This window comes from Elephas maximus, chromosome X (assembly GCF_024166365.1).
Source record: "Elephas maximus indicus isolate mEleMax1 chromosome X, mEleMax1 primary haplotype, whole genome shotgun sequence".
Taxonomy (NCBI): Eukaryota; Metazoa; Chordata; class Mammalia; order Proboscidea; family Elephantidae; genus Elephas; species Elephas maximus.
The window spans coordinates 20,697,447-20,718,036 of record NC_064846.1 but is presented as its reverse complement, the minus strand read 5'-3'; the positions used below and the strand labels follow the sequence as shown (position 1 = coordinate 20,718,036).

Below are 20,590 nucleotides of genomic sequence, written 5' to 3'. Positions count from 1 at the left end.
TACTATGGACACATCATCAGGAAAAACCAATCGCTAGAAAAGGACATCACCTTTGGTAAAGGAGAGGGTCAGCAAAAATGAGAGAAATCCTCGATGAGATGATTTGACATAATGGCCACAACTTTGGACTCAAACATACCAATGATCATGAAGAAGGGATAGTACCAGGCCAGGGTTCGTTCTGTTATATTTAGGGTCACCAGAAGTCAGAGCTGACTTGACAGAACCAACAACAACAATAAGTATGCAGAACAACTGGTGGCAACACTAAGTGGTACTTTGGAATACAGTTTGGCAGTTAGTGGTGCAATTAATTACTCTTTTGTGTGGCCTTTCTAGCCACAGTCTTGTAACTCCCACCCAGGTGATTCTGTGATAGGGTAATTGGGGTCTACCAAGGCTGTTGGTGATAGGATAATATCCACACACCTACAAGGAAGACCAATTAATATGACTATTATTCAAATTTATGCACCAACCATTAAAGCCAAATATGAAGAAACTGAAGACTTTTATCAACTTCAGCAATCTAAAATTGATCAAACATGCAATCAGGATGCACTGATAATTACTGGTGATTGGAACGAGAAAGTTGGAAACAAAGAAGGATCGGTAGTTGGAAAATACGGCCTTGGTGATAGAAATAATGCCAGAGACTGAATGATAGAATTTTGCAAGACCAACGACTTCTTCATTGCAAATACCTTTTTTCACCAACATAAATGGCGACTATTCACGTGGACCTTGCCAGATGGAACACACAGGGATCAAAATTTGACTATATCTGTGGAAAGAGATGGTGGAAAAGCTCAATATCATCAGTCAGAACAAGGCCAGGGGCTGACTATGGAACAGACCATCACTTACTCATATGCGAGTTCAAGCTGAAACTGAAGAAAATCAGAGCAAGTCCATGAGAGCCAAAATATGACCTTGAGTATATCCTACCTGAATTTAGAGACCATCTCAAGGATAGAGTTGACGCATTGAACACTAATGACCAAAGACCAGACGAGTTGTGGAATGACATCAAGGACATCATACAGGAAGAAAGCAAGAGGTCATTGAAAAGACAGGAAAGAAAGAAAAGACCAAGACGGACGTCAGAGGAGACTCTGAAACTTGCTCTTGAGTGTTGAGCAGCTAAAGCAAAAGGAAGAATTGATGAAGTAAAAGAACTGAACAGAAGATTTCAAAGGGCGTCTCGAGAAGACAAAGTATTATAATAACATGTGCAAAGAGCTGGAGATGGAAAACCAAAAGGGAAGAACATGTTTCTCAAGCTGAAAGAACTAAAGAAAAAATTCAAGCCTGGAGTTGCAATAGTGAAGGATTCCATGGGGAAAATATTAAATGTCACAGGAAGCATCAAAAGAAGATGGAAGGAATACACAGAGTCATTATACCAAAAAGAATTAGTTGATATTCAACCATTTCAAGAGGTGGCATATGATCAGGAACCTATGGTACTGAAGGAAGAAGTCCAAGCTGCTCTGAAGGCACTGGCGAAAAACAAGGCTCCAGGAATTGACAGAATATCAATTGAGATGTTTCAACAAATGGATGCAGCGCTGGAAGTACTCACTTGTCTATGCCAAGAAATATGGAAGACAGCTTCCTGGCCAACTGACTGGAAAAGATCCATATTTTTGCCTATTCCCAAGAAAGGTGTTCCAACTGAATGTGGAAATTATCGAGCAATATCATTAATATCGCATACAAACAAAAGGAACTGCAGCAATACATTGACAGGGAACTGCCAGAAACTCAGGCCAGATTCAGAAGAGGACATGGAACCAGGGATATCACTGCTGATGTCAGATGGATCCTGGCTGAAAGCAGAGAATACCAGAAGGATGTTTACCTGTGTTTTATTGACTATGCAAGGCATTCGACTGTGTGGATCATAACAAATTATGGATAACATTGCAAAGAATGGGAATTCCAGAACACTTAATTGTGCTCATGAGGAACCTGTACATAGATCACGAGGCAGTTGTTCGGACAGAACAAGGGGATGCTGAGTGGTTTAAAGTCAGGAGAGGTGTGCGTCACGGTTGAAAAGCAAAGATGTCACCTTGAAGACTAAGGTATGCCTGACCCAAGCCATGGTGTTTTCAATCGCATCATATGCATGTGAAAGCTTGACGATGAATAATAAGACCAAAGAAGAACTGATGCCTTTGAATTATGGTGTTGGTGAAGGATATTGAATATACCCTAGACTGCCAGAAGAACGAACAAATCTGTCTTGGAAGAAGTATAGCCAGAATGCTTCTTAGAAGCAAGGAGGGTGAGACTACATCTCACATACTTTGGACATGTTATCAGGAGGGACCAGTCCCTGGAGAAGGACATCATGCTTGGTAAAGTAGAGAGTCAGCGGAAAAGAGGACTGACACAGTGGCTGCAACAATTGGCTGAAGCATAACATGAGGAACCTGTACATAGACCAAGAGGCAGTCATTCGAACAGAACAAGGGGATACTGCGTGGTTTAGAATCAGGAAATATGTACATTAGGGTTGTATCCTTGTACCATACAACTATATGCATTTGTCAAATGTATTCTTGTAATGTCAGACTTCTACATGGAAAAGAAAGGTGAATTTTGCTATTGGCACATAAAGCCTTAGTTAAAAAACTGAAAAATAACAATAATAAAAATGAAGACAAAGAATCAAAACATAAAGAAGCCTTACCTGGCCTGTGGAGTGTGAAATAAACCCTAGAGGAATAAGGCATTCTGGCTCCGATGCTTGTCCTGCTTCATCCACAAATACATGTGTAAAATGTCCAACTCTAGAATCAAATATGTTTTTTACATTTTAATTTTGGAGGAAGTATTAAGTTGTAAAAAAATTTTAGGAAATCACTGGCTTTTTAGACATTGGTTGCCCATTTTGAATTTTCCCCCAAATAAGTAATGATCAACACTATAGGAAACATAATAGAGGTAGCAGAGTATATTTCTTAGTTAAAAAAAAACAAAAAACACAGCCATTGTCGTGGAGTCGATTCCAACTCATAGCGACCCTACAGGACAGAGCAGAACTGCCCCACAGAGTTTCCAAGGAGTGCCTGGTGGATTCGAACTGCCGACCCTTTGGTTAGCAGCCGTAGCACTTAATCACTACGCCACCAGGGTTTCCATATTTCTTAGGAACATGGACTTTTTGGTGTGTCCTTGGGCAATAATAATAACCACCTCGATAGGCTTGTTATTATAAGGATTAAATGAGTCTTATTATTAAAGAGCTAAGCACAGCTTAGCCAATTGTCAGTGACATGTAAATATTTGTTAAATAGAGATTCAAGGGGGGAAGGGGTAAAATGAACAAATTATTGAATGTCTATTTTATACAAGTCTACAATGCTACAAAATTCATATTCTATATCTTGCATTCAGTACCTTATATATAATTCCTAGTGATGAGGTAAACAGATGCTCTAGTCAAAATGCCTGGGTTTGAATCCTGGCTTCACTCGCATATTAGCAGGTTACTTAACCCCTTTTTGCCACAGTTTGCTCACTTGTAATTTGGGTATATCAGCATAATCTCTTCCCTTACACAGTACAGGTGAGAATTAAATTAGTTAATAAACACTTGGCACTTAGGACAGAGCCTGACACATAGCAAGGGTTCAAAAAATGTTACATGTTCTACTATTTTTGTTTTATTTTGATTAAGCCTTTAAGTCATACTATAAGGGATTACCTCATCTTTACAAATGCAGACACTGAGGTACAGAGAAATTTAGTAACCTGAAAATGTTGTGACACAAAAATATTAATTCACAGTTTTTGAGCATTCATGATGCATCAGGCACTGTGATAAGCGTCGTTTATGCATTCTCACTTAATCCTGACAAGGATCCCATGAGGTAGGTACCATATTATCCCATTCTAATATATGAGGAAACTGAGATCTGGAGCAGATACCTAACTCATCCAGTATCGCAAAGCTAGTAAGTGACAAGATGTAGACTGAATCTCAGGTCTACCTTCCTGTAGACTCTGAGCTCTTCATCAGTAATTTTATTTCTGCTCTGACTTCCTAAACTGGCTAGATTTCTTGAATTATCTGACTCTCACCTTTCTCAACTATGAAAAGTGAGACAACCACTGTCCTAGGTTTCTCAGGGGGTTTAAAGTACCTAAGAGTCCCTGTACATGTGTTGCTCCAGAAATGAATGTTATTTTTGTTTTCCAACTAATTACAAATTGTAATGACAGTACGTTCATGTCTTAAAAAGCATGCCTGGGTCTGTAAGTCTCAAGCCTTTGGCCACATAAAGGAGACCTACAGATCCCTCCTTACAAAAGATAAGTGTGTTGCATTCTTTCATTTTCAAGATACTGTCAGAATGTGTGTTCTTTGGGTAGCCTCTACAGATCCGCAACATGCCTACAACATGCCGCTCTGTTGTGTGCCTACATCCTCCACAATACAAGTTGGTGGACTCCTAGGGTCTACCGCAGCACTGGGCATACATGCTGTGCAACTAGATACCTGACTTCGCTGACACTGATCTTAGGCAACCCCGCTCATTTACTAACCAAGCTCACCTTATAATGTCCCCTCTTTCCATCCTTGAATCCATTCAACTCCCTTACTCAAAAGCTCTTCAACAGCCTCCCACTAAATTAGATGAAATACACTTTTTCTACAAGGCCCTAGGTAACAAGCCCTTCCTTTCCAACCTCACCTTATGCTGTTGTTTTCCCTTGTTTACTCTGCTCCAGCCACAATGCCTCCTTTGAGTAATTTAACATGCCAAGATCCTTCTGACCTCAGGACCTTTGCACATGCTATTCCATCTGCCTGGGAATTTTTTCTCTGACCTTCCTTATGTTGGGTTCATCTCCTCTTTTAGGTCTCAGCTCAGACGTCACTTCCTTTAGAGAGAACAACGCTGACCATACTATACAAGTATCTTCCTATCCTCATCGCAGTTCCTTTTTACCATATGCTCTGGACATATTACAGCAATTACACACTCTGTAATTACTTTGCTTGTTATTGTTAGCCTTCCCACAAACATAAGCTTTCAGAGGACAGAGACCTTTAACTGAGTGGTTCATCACTGATTCTCAGTACCCTAAACAACGCCAAGCCCACATTAGGTACTTTACAAACATTTTAAATACCTTATTCCTAATTGGTAAAAAAGTCCTGCAGTGCTGCATGTTGTAAGTATTATCCTGAAGTGTGAGGCTTTCTGAAGATTGTTGCCATCTTTGCAATATGGTCTAATTGCTTCATTGATTGCCTGAGGAAAAAGTCAATTATTTTTCTCAAATTCTTAAGCATGTATTTAAATGGGACAGAATCACACAACTGGAAGAAATTCTAAAAGAAAATCTTATGCAGTTGCCACTCCTGGTTTTTTTTCCCCTAATAAGAATATGACATGACATATGCTTTTGCACATTCCTCCCCAACACTATCTTTTTCATTCATTTCTAGATTCCTAACCTTTGCAGCAAAAGTTAGAAATCTAGAAGATGAATCCTTTTATAAGAAAATAAGGAACTTATAAGTTTTCTAAAGGGATCCTTATAAGAAAATAAAAAAAAAAAAAGAATTAAAAAGAGACAATATTTGGGAATAATATGGAAGAGGAGCATTTAGAATTCCATAAGACTAATGACCATAATCTAATTGCTAAGTTATAGAAAACAACATGAAAATATAAGTAAACATCCAGAAATAAGATATATTTAATAAGAAGTTACAGCACAGACAAGAACAAATTCTTGGTTAAGAACTTTCTTTGCATGAGTCTCCACTCTCCTGTCCTCTTTCTCCCACCCAACACACTTCTCATCTCATCCCATGAGAGCACCCTTGTGGAGGCCTTGCTGAGCACCCCAGTGCTCACCTCCTCACATCTGCAGTTGGCGTTCACTCTAACCATGACCCCAGGCTTCAGCACCTTGGTCTCATGTAGCCGCAAACACAAGAGGTCTGTTGTACTGTTGGATGGTGCACAGATTAAAATCCGACTGTTGGGTAGAGCGTTATGCACCTTTGACAAAGACAAGAAAAGACAATCACTGTATCATGGAAACGTAACAATAAGTCTAATATCCAATGTGCATCATATTCATTTAGATGGATTCAGCCCAGTTTAGAGGATAGGGGATGGTTACAGCAAAGAGAACTGGGTTTTATTTTTTGATTCATCACATCTTTTCAAATGGGCTTTGATATAAACCACTTAATTTCTCGGAGACTCAGGCCAAATGTCAAATGGATATGATTGCTCTGCCTTACCAGAGATGCTGAAAGTTAAGAGGATCATGGGAAAGTTGTTTGAGCTCTGCAGGATTGATAAACTACTCTTCAAACACAGAAACTGTTTAATATTTATTTCTATGCACCCAGCTCAGCAGTGTAATAGTAAGTGCTCACAAATGTTTTGCTGATCTGAACCAGTGAATGGTACCAAAATACTAAATACACACCATCTTTAGAAATATAAAGGACATCAGGACTTCTGCAGAATGGTAGCTTTCACTACAGTATCCAAAAAAGAAACTAAACCCAGTGCCGTCGAGTCGATTCCAACTCACGGCGACCCCATAGGACAGAGTACAACTGCCCCATAGAGTTTCCAAGGAGCGCCGGCAGATTCGAACTGCCATCCCTTTGGTTAGCAGCCGTAGCACTTAACCACTACGCAACCGTGGTTTCCTCACTACAGTATACGTAATGTTATTCTGTAGCAAACTTTCATGACAAATAGACTTCTAAGTATATTTTTATTAAATTATTAAATATAATTCAGTATAAATTACGTAATTAAGCATTAAATATAAGTAAGTGTAATTTAATAAGCTTAGTTAGTAGGATTTAGAAAGAAGCCCTAATAACTAAGCTTATTAAATTACACTTATTCATACAAAACAAACATAACTGAATAGTTTGGAATAACTGAAATTTCTCAACCTCCTTACAATGTTGTGATTCTATAATATAAACTAACAAATTCTTGATGAATTAAACACAATAAATGAATAAGAGTACTGAAGCCCAGTTTATTAACCATTTAACAATAGTTTAGTTTCATCCCACATAATCTTATACTTTTAGAACTTCATTCATAACTATACATTTAAAACTTCAGAAATGTATCATCTCATAGGATTCATGGTATTCCAGCTATTATTACCTGTAAAGTTGCTTCTATTAATGTAACTGTTTTTCCAGTTCCAGGAGGGCCAAAAAGGATATATGGGATTGGTCGACATTCACCATTCAGTATCCTTCTAACTGCTGATTTCTGATTTTCATTCAGCAATGGATTGAAAAATTTCAGATTTCTTATTTTAGAGGTTGGACTTCTACTTTCTGCATTCAAAGTGGAGACACAAAGTATCAGTTGCAAACGAAAAAAGTTGAATATCAGTAGAAACTATTGTTATCTAAATAAAGTGTTAACAGTACAAACTGCCTTGAAGGCTAAAATAAAAGCAAAGGCATACAGGAAAAACTCTTTAGTTTACCTTTCATAAAACAACACCAAACCAAAAAAACCAAATCCATTGCTGTCAAGTCCATTCCGACTCACAGTGAGCCTATAGGAGAGAGTAGAGCTGCCCCATAGGGTTTCCAAGGAGTGGCTGGTGGATTTGAACTGCTGACCTTTCGGTTAGCAGCTGTAGCTCTTAAACTTATTACCATTGAGTCAATTCGACTCATAGTGGCCCTACAGGACAGACTAGAACTGTCCCATAGGGTTTCCAAGGAGCACCTGGTAGATTTGAACTATTGACCTGTGGTTAGCAGCCGTAGCTCTTAACCACTATGCTACCAGGGTTTCCGTAGCTCTTAACCTCTGCAATAAAACGAGGCAAACTCTTTAAGAAGCTATTTGAGTCATCATTAAGCACAGTTAGGAAAATTACCCTAGTTTTCAGAAGGGAGAAAAACTAGGTCATGCAGTCCATGTTGTTGTTTCTAGCTGCTGTTGAGTTGGCCCCTGACTCATGGCGACCCTGTGCACAAGGGAATGAAATGCTGGTCCTGCACCATCCACGTGATTGGTTGTGGATCAGACTGTTGTGATTCATAGGGTTTTCACTGGCTGATTTTTGGTAGATTGCCAGGCCTTTCTTCCTAATCTGCCTTAGTCTGGAAGCTCTGCTGAAACCTGTTCAGCATGATAGCAACACATAAGCCTCCACTGACAGACAGAGGGTGGCTGTGCACGAGGTGTACTGGCTGGGAGTTGAACCAGGGTCTCCAGTAATACCTCTGCCTAAATATCCATTGGCACTGAAAATATTAGCCATGGTTTTGAAATGCCTGAGAGATGAAAAGATCACATGGCAAGAATAATACATAATTGCAAACATTAAAAAAAAATATCTAACCTAAAATATTTACTCTTTACCAGTGTTCAATAAAGATAAACTTTTCTCATTATGCATAATACAATTTCCACAGTCTAAAAAAATCTCCCAATCTTTTTTTCTTTCCTCCTAAGAGTATTTTTCCTGGCACCTAGTTTCTGGGCAAATATCACTTTAGTTGCTCTACTATAAACCCTAATTTTCCAAACCCTTCACAAATATGCTCCTAGATTGTCTCTTCAGCAAAGGTTACCATACCTGGCACATCCAATGTTCTGACCCTCCCATGTTTAGTTTGGGCCATCATTCTTTCTCTATTCTACAAAAAAAAAAATGCAGAAAAAGGTTAAGAGTAAAAAATGCTGATAAAGAACATCTTTGTGCTCATACTGGCTTATTTTAGAGATGAATACATTCTGAATATTCACTTATTATAATAATATCTCTTTCAATAGATCCACAGGACATTACTTTTAATACATAATGCTAATACAGAAGGAAATTTGACAAAACATGGTTTAAAAGGTTTATGTTTCTTTTTTGGACTCCCTTTTTAAAATAAATACAAATAAACTAAGTTTTATAAAGAAGAAATATTGAAACCAAAACAAAGAATTACATTTTATATTAAATGCTGCTTCTTTTCAAGGCTCTTGATTGTGGTCAGTGCTGACAATGCTTACCTATTTTAGGACATGGGCTGAAGGAACAGACCAGTGACATCACTCTCTCTGGTGAGCTTAGTGTACCAAATTGAAAATGAAAATTTTCAAGGTCTTTACATTTATTTACTTTATAATTAAGTATAACTTTTATTTCATGTTGTTTGAGTCTATTTTATTTTATGACTGGTTGAGAAAGGTAGAAATAGTCTATGTTATAAAGTATTCGGGGCCTAGACAGACATGGTGGCAGGCAGTTTGGAATACCAGCTGAAAGAAAGCAAGGCAGTTAAAAATGTCATGCACAGAACTGAGAGCTCAGAGGGTAAGAGATATCATGTGATAGAGGTCAGGGAATTATTCTAAAAATGTCTCCCAGTTCCCTGTGAGGCACATAGTAGTATATCCCTCACTTACCTAGACCAAAGCACATTGAGACCAACAAATATGAATACCTTGTAGGGACCAGACACAGCACTATGTGGGATTTGCTCTGATCACCTCCTATCCCTTTCAAGACCATATTATTTTCTGCTTTGAATTTTTTTTGTGCCAGAGCAGGGGTTGATATCATGTGTTTTCATTAATGGAAGCATTGCTGAGTCATGGGAGTGTGTTTAAATTTTTGGTTGGTAATATGGATTTTGAGAAATATTATTTGGGAATACAGGGACCCACAAACCTCAGGGGGTTCTTGGGAGCCACGATTGGTGAGTGCCCATTTGTCCCACTGTTCACAGGTGGCAAGATTTATTGCCACACACACACACAAACTCATCAAGTTTCCCTAACTATCAGAAGGCTTATCTAGCTGTATAAAAGCCAAAAGAGACAAAATTTTTACTCAATCACACATCCCGGAGGCACTACCTCATATTTAAGGCTGATACCTCAGCTATTTTGCTTCAATGAATGTTTCTTTCACCTTCCACTGTTACACAAGTTCCCACTGGAGGGCAGCAAATACTTTTAGTGGGAAAAGTAGAGTCTCAAGAAACATGAGAGCTGGAAAAAGTAGATGGGATATGGTATGTCCCATGGGTCATGAAAGGGCTATTTACCTAGGGGTGGATTAACCAGTAGCAAGGTACATATGAGCTTAATTGTGGTTATTTACTCTGTAGTGCACAATTTCACATGGCATGTGGTAAAACCCATGTGAAACTGTGTACTACAGATTAATAAGTAAGCATAGGTAAGCCTGTGTGTATCTTGCTTATTGGGTAATCTGTCCTTGGTGAGGAGGGATTCCCCTTTCTAAATAGTACTAGATGGGCAAACACATGACACCCAACACTGGACAGATGAGATTGGCAATCGTTTTTTAGTCACATACAGTCACAGCTTGGGGGAGGAGGACACCACATGCCATATGCCATACAGAGGTACACAGAGGTTGCACTCAGGAGCAGAATGAACCAGCAGGGGCTGGGGGAGGCAGGCTTTGTGGTATCCAGCGGGTGGGGTAACCTGTGGTTCCTGTGGAGGATGTGGTTAATTTGTTTAATAATTTCTTGGGCTGGCAGAGGGGTGAAACACATTTGGTTGAGGACTGGTCCAGCTGGTCTAGCTGACAGGGGAACTAGCTAGTGAGGGGGGACCTTTCCTGCTGGGTGGGGGACATTTTTGGCAAGAGGGGAAGTTATGGTTAGGCCTTTTTGGGGCCCTGTGAAGCTCAAAGAGGAAACCCTGGTGGTATAGTGGTTAAGAGCTACAGCTGCTAACCAAAAGGTCAGCAGTTTGAATCCACCAGGTGCTTCCTGGAAACTCTATGGAGCAGTTCTATCTACTGTCCTATAGGGTCACTATGAGTCGGAATCGATTCGACGGCAATGGGTTTGGTTTGGGTTTTGAGGCTCAAAGAAGTCAAGGCAGCACTTGAAATTTTAGATCTTACAATATAAGGATACGTGAATGAAAACAAAACAAAGCAAACGCGTAGCTGAATGCCCTGTCCTGAAAGAAATGACATTCTAGCAGGCCTCAGTTGACTTAACCTATCTTAATATTTGATTTAGTCATTCCCTCCTCCAAGAAACACTTCCTTCATTTGGCTTTCAGAACACCTAACTCTCTGCTTTCACTCACTTTCCTTTTCTAGTTTCTCCTTTTCCTCCCAATTTCAATGCTGGAGTGCCTAAGGGCTCAGTTCTTGAGCCTCTTTTTTTCCCTGTATACATTCACTTTCTGGGTGATCTCAACCAGTCTCAGGGCTTTAAATATCACCAATATGCTGATGAATTCCAAATTTATACATTTATAAAAAAAGTGCCTACAACAATGACTTGGGAGTTTAGCAGAGAAAAATAGGAATCAATGGACCATTTCTTAACTTTCATATAAATAGGGCATGGGAGAATGAAACACCTTACACATGCGAGGTGACAGCCCCAGAAAAGATCCATGTTTCTGCAGTAGTTCTCTATCCTATATTGAACATATCCATTGGAAACACCTGTGTGGCTTTAAACATACCCATGTGGAGGTCCCTCCACAGACCAATTAAATCAGAATCTCTGGAGGCCAACTCTCACACAATGGTCTCCACAGCTCTTCTATACTGTCTTCTCATCACATTTGCCAGAGCGATTCTGTCAAATTAAGTCAAGACTTCCACTTCCAGGTACAATGTACTACAGTGGTTCTCAAAATGTTAACATGAATAAGAATCACCTGGAAGGGTTGTTAAACAGACTGCTAGGTACCACTTATAAAGTTGCTTACTCAATGAGTCTGGGAAGGGACCTAAGAATATGCATTTCTATCAAATTTCCCTTTCCTTGGAAACCTTGCTGATGGAAGATATTTTCTGGAGCCTCTATTGTTCTTTATACAAAATGTCAGGCAACCAATCATAAATTGCTAGATAGGTGAAAGGCAGAAAAATGTAATCAGTAATAAGGAGAAAAAAAGACCAGACCCACAGATGATTCAAATATTGAAGTTAGCAAAGACTTTAAAATAATTATATTAACAGATCACAGAAAACAAGGTAAGACTGATAAATGGATAAAAGATGGACAATGTAAACAGAATTGGTATCTATAAAAAAGAAAAAAAAATATCCTGGACTTAAAAATCACAATTTAGAGACTGATTTAAGATTAAACTAGAAATAATAGAATGCATGATTAATTATAAAAATGCAGCTATAAAAGCAATTCAATGGAGCCTTTTCAACAAATGGTGCCAGTGCACTAAAATAAACATAGGCAAAAAGGAATCCTCACACCTTATACAAATATTAACTCTAAATGGATCTAGGACTTAAACGTACAATGTAAAACTATGAAATTCATGATGTTAGGTGCCACCAGGTTGCTTCCGACTCATAGCAACCCTATGTACAACAGAACGAAACACTGCCAGGTCTGGCATCATCCTCACAATCGTTATCCTTGAACCCATGGTTGCTGCCATTGTATCAATCCATCTCGTTGAGGGTCTTCCTCTTTTTTGCTGACCCTCTACTTTACCAAGCATGATATCTTTCTCCAGGGACTGGTCCCTCCTGATAACATGTCCAAAGTATGTGAGGCATAGTCTCCACATCCTTGCTTCTAAGGAGCATTCTGGTTGTACTTCCAAGACAGATTTGTTCCTTCTTTTGGCAGTCCATGATATATTCAATATTCTTCGCCAATGCCACAATTCAAAGACATCAATTCTTCTTGGGTCTTCCTTATTCATTGTCCAGCTTTTGCATGCATATGATGTGATTGAAAGTACCATGGCTTGGGTCAGGCGCACCTTAGCCTTCAAGGTGACATCTTCACTTTTCGACACTTTAAAGAGGTCCTTTGATGCAGATGTGCCCAGTGCAATGTGTGGTTTGATTTCTTGTCTGCTGCTTCCATGGGTGTTGGTTGTAGATCCAAATAAAATGAAATCCTTGATAACTTCAATCTTTTCTCCACATATCATGATGTTGCTTATCGGTCCAGTTGTGAGGATTTCTGTTTTCTTTATGTCCAGATGTAATCCATAGGGAAGGCTGTAGTCTTTGATCTTCATCAGTAAGTGCTTCAAGTCCTCTTCAGTTCAGCAAGCAAGGTTGTCATCTGCATATCACAGGTTATTAATGAGTCTTCCTCTAGTTCTGATGCCCTGTTCTTCATACAGTCCAGCTAAATTCATCTTTGGGATCTGAGCTTGCTAAAGAGTTCTCAGACTTGACATCAAAAGCACAGTCCATAAAACAAACAATTGATAAATTCTGTGTCATCAAAACTAAAAATTTTTGCTTTGTGATGATCCGTGTAAACAGGATGAAAAGACAGGCTCCAGACTGGAAGAAAATATTTGCAAACCACATATCTGACAAAGACTAGTATCCAAAAACCCCAAAACCAAACCTATTGCCTTTGAGTCAATTCCGATTCATGGTGACTGTATGTGTTACAGAGTAGACTGCTCCACTGGATTTTCTTGGCTGTAATCTTTATGGAAGCAGATCACCAGGCCTTTCTTCCACAGTGCTTTTGGGTGGGTTTGAACCACCAACCTTAAAGTTAATAGTCAAGCACAAACTGTTTGCACACAACCCCAAAACCCAAACCCACTGCCACTGAGTTGATTCCTACTCACAGCGACCCTAGAGTACAGAGTAAAACTGCCCTATAGGGTTTCCAAGGCTGTAAATCTTTACGGAAGCAGACTGCCTCATCTTTAACCCATGGAGCAGCTGGTGGCTTTGAACCACCGACCTTTTGGTTAGCAGCCAAGTGCTTCAACCACTGTGCCACCAGGGCTCCTCTTGCACAACCTAGGGACCTTTATATATAAAAAACCTCAAACCTCAACAGCACATAAACCAACACTCCAATTAGAAAACAGGCCAAAAACTTAAGCAGACATCTTATCAAAGAGGATATACAGATGGCAAATAAGCACATGGAGACGTGCTTAATATCCCAACGGGGAAATGCAAATTACTGTGCTATCATCACACACCTATCAGAACAGCTAAAATAAAAAATTACCATATGACCCAGCAATTCCACTCCTAGGTATGTGCCCAAAAGATTTGAAAGCAGGGACTTAAAAAGATACTTGTACACCAATGTTCACTGCAGCATTATTCACAATAGCCAAGAAATGGAAACAACACAAGTGCTTATCAACAAATGAATATATAAACAAAATGTTGTACATAAAATATTATTCAGTTATAAAGAGAAATGAAGTTCTGATACATGCTGACATGAACCTTGAAAACATTATGCTAAATGAAATAAGTCAGACACAGAAGGACAAATACTGTATGGTCCCACTTATGTGAAATATCTAATATAGGCAAATGCATAGAGACCAAATTTTGTTAGTGATTACCAGGTGCAGATGGGAGGGGTAGATAGGGAATTATTGCTTAAGGGGTACTGAGTTTCTGTTCTCGGTAATGACAAATTTGGAAGTGGACAGTTATGATATTTGCACAATATGGTGGACATAATATCACTGAACTGTACACATAAAAATGGTTGATATGGCAAATGTTTTGTTATACATATTTTACAATAAAATGGTCACTGTCATGGACCGAATTGTGTCCCACAAAAATATGTGTCAACTTAGTTAGGCCATGATTCCCAGTATCGTGTGGTTGTCCTCCATTTTATGATTGTAATTTTATGTTAAAGAGGATTAGGGTGTGACTGTAACACCTTTACTCAAGTCACCTCCCTGATCCAATGTAAAGGGAGTTTCCCTGGGGTGTGGCCTGCACTACCTTTTATCTCTCATGAGATAAAAGGAAAGGGAAACAAGCAGAGAATGGGGACCTCATACCACCAAGAAAACAGCACCAGGAGCAGAGCAGATCCTTCTGGCCCGGGGTCCCTGTGTCTGAGAAGCTCCTCAACCATGGGAAGATTGAGGACAAGGACCTTCTTCCAGAGCCGACAGAGAGAGAAAGCCTTCCCCTGGATATGACACCTTAAATTTGGACTTTTAGCCTACTTTACTGTGAGGAAACAAATTTCTCTTTGTTGAAGCTATCCACTTGTGGTATTTCTGTTATAGCAACACTAGATGACTGAGACAGTCACATACTGTGATTACATTTATACAGCATTCTTGACATGACCGCATTATAAGAATGTAGAACAGATTAGTGGTTTCCAGGGTTTAGGGATGGTAGGGCTAGGAGGGTGGGCATGATTATAAAGGGGTAACACAAGCAAGATCTTTACGGTGATGGACTAGTTCTGTATCTTGATTACATACGTAGTTAACAGGAAATTACAAATGTGATGTAGAGCTGTACATACACTTTATTAGTGATAATTTCCTAGGTTTTATATTATACTATAGCTGTTGATGTTAGGTGCCATTGATTTTTGACTCACAGTAACCCCACGTGACAGAGTAGAACTGCCCCATAGGGTTTTCTAGACTGTAGTTAAAAAAAAAAATTTATAAGGTATATTTAGTGGGATAAACTGGGTGAAAGGTACATGGGCCCTCTCTATCCTATGTAATTTCCTTTAAATCTAGAATTATTTCAAAATAAAGTTCTGTTTTAAGTATAACATCCTACAGATCTGTACCTTGTTTTCTCAACATATTGCAGTCCTATTAGCACTGGTTAAATTTTAGGTAAATTTTACCTTACATCTACTTTGTGGCATATTTGAATCGGTTTAAATTTAAGTGTGGTTTGGGGTTATTTGTGACCTACTCTTCCCTAATACTCCAGTGGTTTGGGATCTATTACATCTAAAATGATTTCACAATCATTATCTACTAAAATATATCAAAATTATTAAAATATTACCATAGTGAGAGACTGTTCATCATTCCAATTCTCTGAAACTTGGGGAGCCTTTAATACGAGAGTGTCTGGAAATAATACTTTAAAAAAGAGACATGGTGAGAGGGTAGATATAACTGAACGTGATACAAAATAATAAAAGCAATCTCTAGTTTTATGACCATCCTACCAAAAGTCAAAGATATTCTACTCCCTCCTTTTTTCCACCTTCTCTGAAATGTTTTCAAATTATAACATGGACAAAAGCACTGTTTATTCTTTATACCAAAGTCATTTACTTTTCTACTCATAAGCAAAAAATAAATACGTAAACTAACACATTAAATTAAGAGAGGTGAGGCAAAGTGTAATCAATTTCTTTTCAGATATAGCGGAAAACAGTAAAGCCCCTCAATACAAAGTTCAAAATGTGGATATCCTGTAGTTTTATTTCTAGTATGATTCAAAAGACTGTATTTTACTTAACATGTCACATGAAGATTCTCTAAAAATATTCTGGGAAAATGACAATCAATATACAATACACTTTCACAAAAATAATACCTTTTTCACCTAAATGTTTGGCTTCTTCAACTGCTAAGTGACATCGTCTGCTTGGAGTCCTACCAAAAAGCCAATAGAAAATGACTCACTTTCATATTTTTAAAAAGTCAAGACTACAAAGGTCATAGGAATCAGAGTATATAACATTTAAGTTCCTAAAAGGATCCTCTAGGAAATGTGAGAGACTAAAGGATCGATGTGCTCTGTGGACATGTCAACTCTATTATAAAAGTAGTACCCCGGGAGGAAGTACAGCAGAGACTCCCTCTTCCCTTAGGGGAGTATTTCTGTTTTAACGTATAAACCACAAAAGGAGAAAATAAAAACCATCCTATGAATGCCGATCCTCCTTTTGAGTTAACTGAAAAGTAATTTTGATTGTGAAAGGTCCCAACCCAACCCAACCAAACCCGTTGCTGTGGCATCCATTCTGACTCACATTGGCCCCATAGGACAGAGTAGAACTGCCCCACATGGTTTCCAAGGAGCAGCCGGCGGATTTGAACTGCCGACCTTTTGGTTAGCAGCCGTATCATTTAACCACAGCGCTACCAGGGCTTCGTGAAAGGTTCAATCTCTTAAAATTAATTGAAAATAACAATCAATGGAGAATAAAATTCTATCTTCAAGGAGATAAGGCATGACAAAAAAACAGAAACGAAAAAGAATGCTGGCAAGGATGCAAGAGCTGAGGCACATCTTTTCAAAACAGAAGACAGACACAGATTTCTTTAAAATTCAGATTTGAAGTTCTGAAATTGGCTTATGGAGCCAATTTAGGATCCCCAAAGCATAAATATTTCAACACATGTCTGACATCATTACTGGAATGTCAAAGGATTTACTTTAAATCTTAAACAGAAGCCTGGCACTGACCAGGAATAAAGACAAGTTGTTATGAAATTCACTAAAAGAATTACCTATTAAATATAAATTCTACATCCATAGGTTCAAAATTATATGTTTCATTAAATCTTGAATTAACTTTAAAAATTATCTCTTCTTCGTGAATCTGAAAAAGCAACACAAATTTAATGTTCATAAACAATACTTAATTTATTTCTTATATCCAGCAACACATCCTGAAGACTTCATTCTACAGATCTGAGCTAAAATTTGGCATGTTAGATATCTGCAAAAATAACTGAAAATTAGAAATCATTACATCATTAGATTATACAAACAGCCAATCAATGCATCCATCCTTCCCAAATGCTTACTGAACTTTTATTTATCAGGCCAATGTTGTAGCTCTGGGAATATGAAGGTAAGTGAAACACAGGCTGAACACATAATTATAATACAAAATGATATGTGCTATAGGAAAGCCCAGAAATAAAGGTCATTACAAGTCTTCTCCTTGTAGCAGTATACATGACTAGGTATTCTGGGAAGGCTTTCAGCTATAACTTAATTTAATTTTTGTTCCTTTTCCTACACTAGCGGGAAGGAAGGGACGTTTCTAAGGACACACAGGAAGAGAAGTTCTAAGATGCATTCTAAACAAAGAGTAACCAAAAAAAAAAAAAAAGAGCTGGGGTGGCTATACTAATATCAGACAAATACTTTTTAAGTCAAAAATTGGTACAAGAGTCAAGAGACCATTATATGTTCATAAAAGGGTCAATTAATCAAGAAGATACAATAATTATAAACATGTACGTACCTAAAAACAGTCCCAAAATATATGGAGCAAAAACTGACAGACTTGAAGGACAGAAAGACAGTTCTACAATAACAGCTGGAGACTTCAATATCCCAATTACAATAATGGATAGAAAAACCAGCAGAAGATCAACAAGGAAGGAACGAACTTGAACAACACTATATACAACCTAGATCCAACAGATAGAACTCTCACAGAGCTCTCCAGCCAACAAGAGCACAATATACATTTTCTTAAGTAGACACGGTACATTCTTCAAGATATACCATGTGTCAGGCAACAAAACAATGCTCAATAAGTTTAAAAGAACTGAAATCATACAAAGTATCTTCCCTAACCACAATGGAACTAGAAATCAATAACCAAACTGAACAAAAAAACCCTGGGAAATTCACAAATACGTGGAATCCAAACAACACACTCTTAAACAATAAACAGGTCAAAGAAGAAACCACAAGGGGAAATTAGAAAATATTTTGAGACAAATTTAAGGATTTCATATCTTTCTTCATTTCCAGAACAACTTATTCCAGATCTTTTAAAAGATTAATAGAACATTTGATGGATTTATCTTCCATGTATCTTAAGTATTCTTTAATATTTGCATCTCTTTTTCTCTTTCTGGTATCTTCTGAGAGAATTACTCAGCTGTTTTGATATCTTCTGAGAGAATTACTCAGCTGTATATCCAGCTCAAGAATTTTAACTTCACCTGCATCCATTCTGTTATTCAACAACTTGCCTACTATTTTAATGACAACAATAACATTTTTAATTGCTAAAACTAAAGCCAATTCTCTTCTATGTATAAGTAATGCCCAGTCAGCTCTTTGAGGATATTACTTCAAGTATAGTTGTGTTTGCTCTATGAACTCTGTTTTATCCCCTTCACTTCTGCACTAGATCCTGTCTCTTGTCACATACAAGGGCATTCCTTCAGCAAAATGTGTGCTCCTCTTCCCCTCATCTATTGGATTATTTCTATAAGCTCACAGATGTTCTTTTATCTCTCTAATTTGAGGACACTTCACCCTCCACCTATTGCTCCATTTCTCTGTGTCCACTTAACTACAAAAATTCTCCAAAGAGCTGTCTATACTTGCTGACTTGAATTCCTCTTTGTTCTGTTCCCCTAAACTCACTCCTATGAAGGTTTTGCCCCAACTGCTCACTTATGAAGGGCACCAGTAACCTTCACATTGGTAAATACAATGGCCTCTTCTTTGTCCTTATTTTACTTGACCATCAGCAACATTTGTGCTCATTGGTGGCAACATGTTTCAGAATCTGACCATTTAGAGATCTGTTAGGTGGATGATGCATATCTTTTCTCTGTCAGATGGCATTAACAAAGAACCTAGTTTACTGTTTTTTATTGATCTGTTCTATTTGGAAGCTAAAATCAATCACAAAAAATGTGTGTGCCCTCTGAAAGGGAAAGCTGACCTTTGAGGTTTGTACCAGTGAGTTTTTGTGTGCCATTTTACTTTGGATCTATGGTGGAGGCTATAGGAAGCACAAGTTCTCTGTGTGCCTGTGTGTCTAAAAGAGATAAATGCCTCTCTCCCACTCTTTCTGTGTGAATCTGAAATATTTCTCTTCCTTTCAAGAGTATTAACAAATTCAGGATAAAGGTATTCTTCTGTTATGATTGGTTTATAGACACTGATATTCTCCAACTTCCCTGGAAACAGATAAACTGAATTTGTAATGCTTTAGATGTGTTCACCTTTTAGGTCTAATGGACAAAAACTAAAAATAACCCAAATACCCATCAACATGGTGAATAAGTAAACCAATTGTGGTATATCCATATATGCAACATCACTCAGTAATAAAAATGAACTTCTGAAACATACGACAAGGCAAAAGAAAGTACATACTGTAGGATTCTATTTATTATATAAGATTCTAGAAAATGCAAACTAGTCTATAGTGACAGAAAGCAGATCAGTGATTGCCTGCAAATAGGGGTGGAGGGAAGGACTTCAAAGGGGCAGAAGGAAACTATTGGGGGTGATGGTTGTTTGTGCAAATGGTTTTACAAGTGTATATATATGTCAAAACTGATTAAACTGTACACTTTAAATATGTACAGTATATTATACTTCAATACGTACAAAACATGAATCTGTTTTTGTAGGATTTCTTTAGATAGCAAGTTCCCTTTATGCATAAAAACCATTCAAATTTTTATTTTATACCCACACTTTCCAAAAGAGGCAAATACCTAAAGAATACACTTACCTACGTCTGTGTGCCTAGACATACAAACCTAGCAACATTTTTCCCCACAGCCATGTGACTTTCAACAGAAGGAAGAATTAACATGATTCCTTACCTTCTGATAACCTATGAGGTAGTAAATACAATTACGAATAAAATACTCACCTGATGAACATAGGCATTGTACTGAATCACGTGTTCACGGCAATCCAGATTTCTTAAAACCACTCTATCACCTAGTTTGAAAAAATCACCACACATAAAACTATTACAAAATCTGAACATCCTGCTACTATACTATAAATTGAAATACTTTGAAGGAGTGGAATTAGACACAAGTATGGTTGGGTTCAACTGCTT

General features: G+C 38.0%; 1 protein-coding gene across 1 annotated transcript in view; it reads right to left on the bottom strand.

The window, feature by feature from the left end:
• The window catches only part of LOC126069556 (RNA helicase Mov10l1-like), a 64,753-nt gene that overhangs the window by 11,904 nt on the left and 32,259 nt on the right, over positions 1–20,590 (bottom strand). Inside the window, exons 12-20 of the mRNA XM_049873036.1 lie at positions 20,396–20,466; positions 17,259–17,350; positions 16,339–16,397; positions 15,799–15,875; positions 8,620–8,680; positions 7,179–7,357; positions 5,886–6,032; positions 5,152–5,273; positions 2,702–2,801 (exon numbers count right to left, since the gene is read on the bottom strand). Coding sequence (XP_049728993.1) covers positions 2,702–2,801; positions 5,152–5,273; positions 5,886–6,032; positions 7,179–7,357; positions 8,620–8,680; positions 15,799–15,875; positions 16,339–16,397; positions 17,259–17,350; positions 20,396–20,466 — 908 coding nt within the window. The remainder of the gene's footprint in view (positions 1–2,701; positions 2,802–5,151; positions 5,274–5,885; positions 6,033–7,178; positions 7,358–8,619; positions 8,681–15,798; positions 15,876–16,338; positions 16,398–17,258; positions 17,351–20,395; positions 20,467–20,590) is intronic.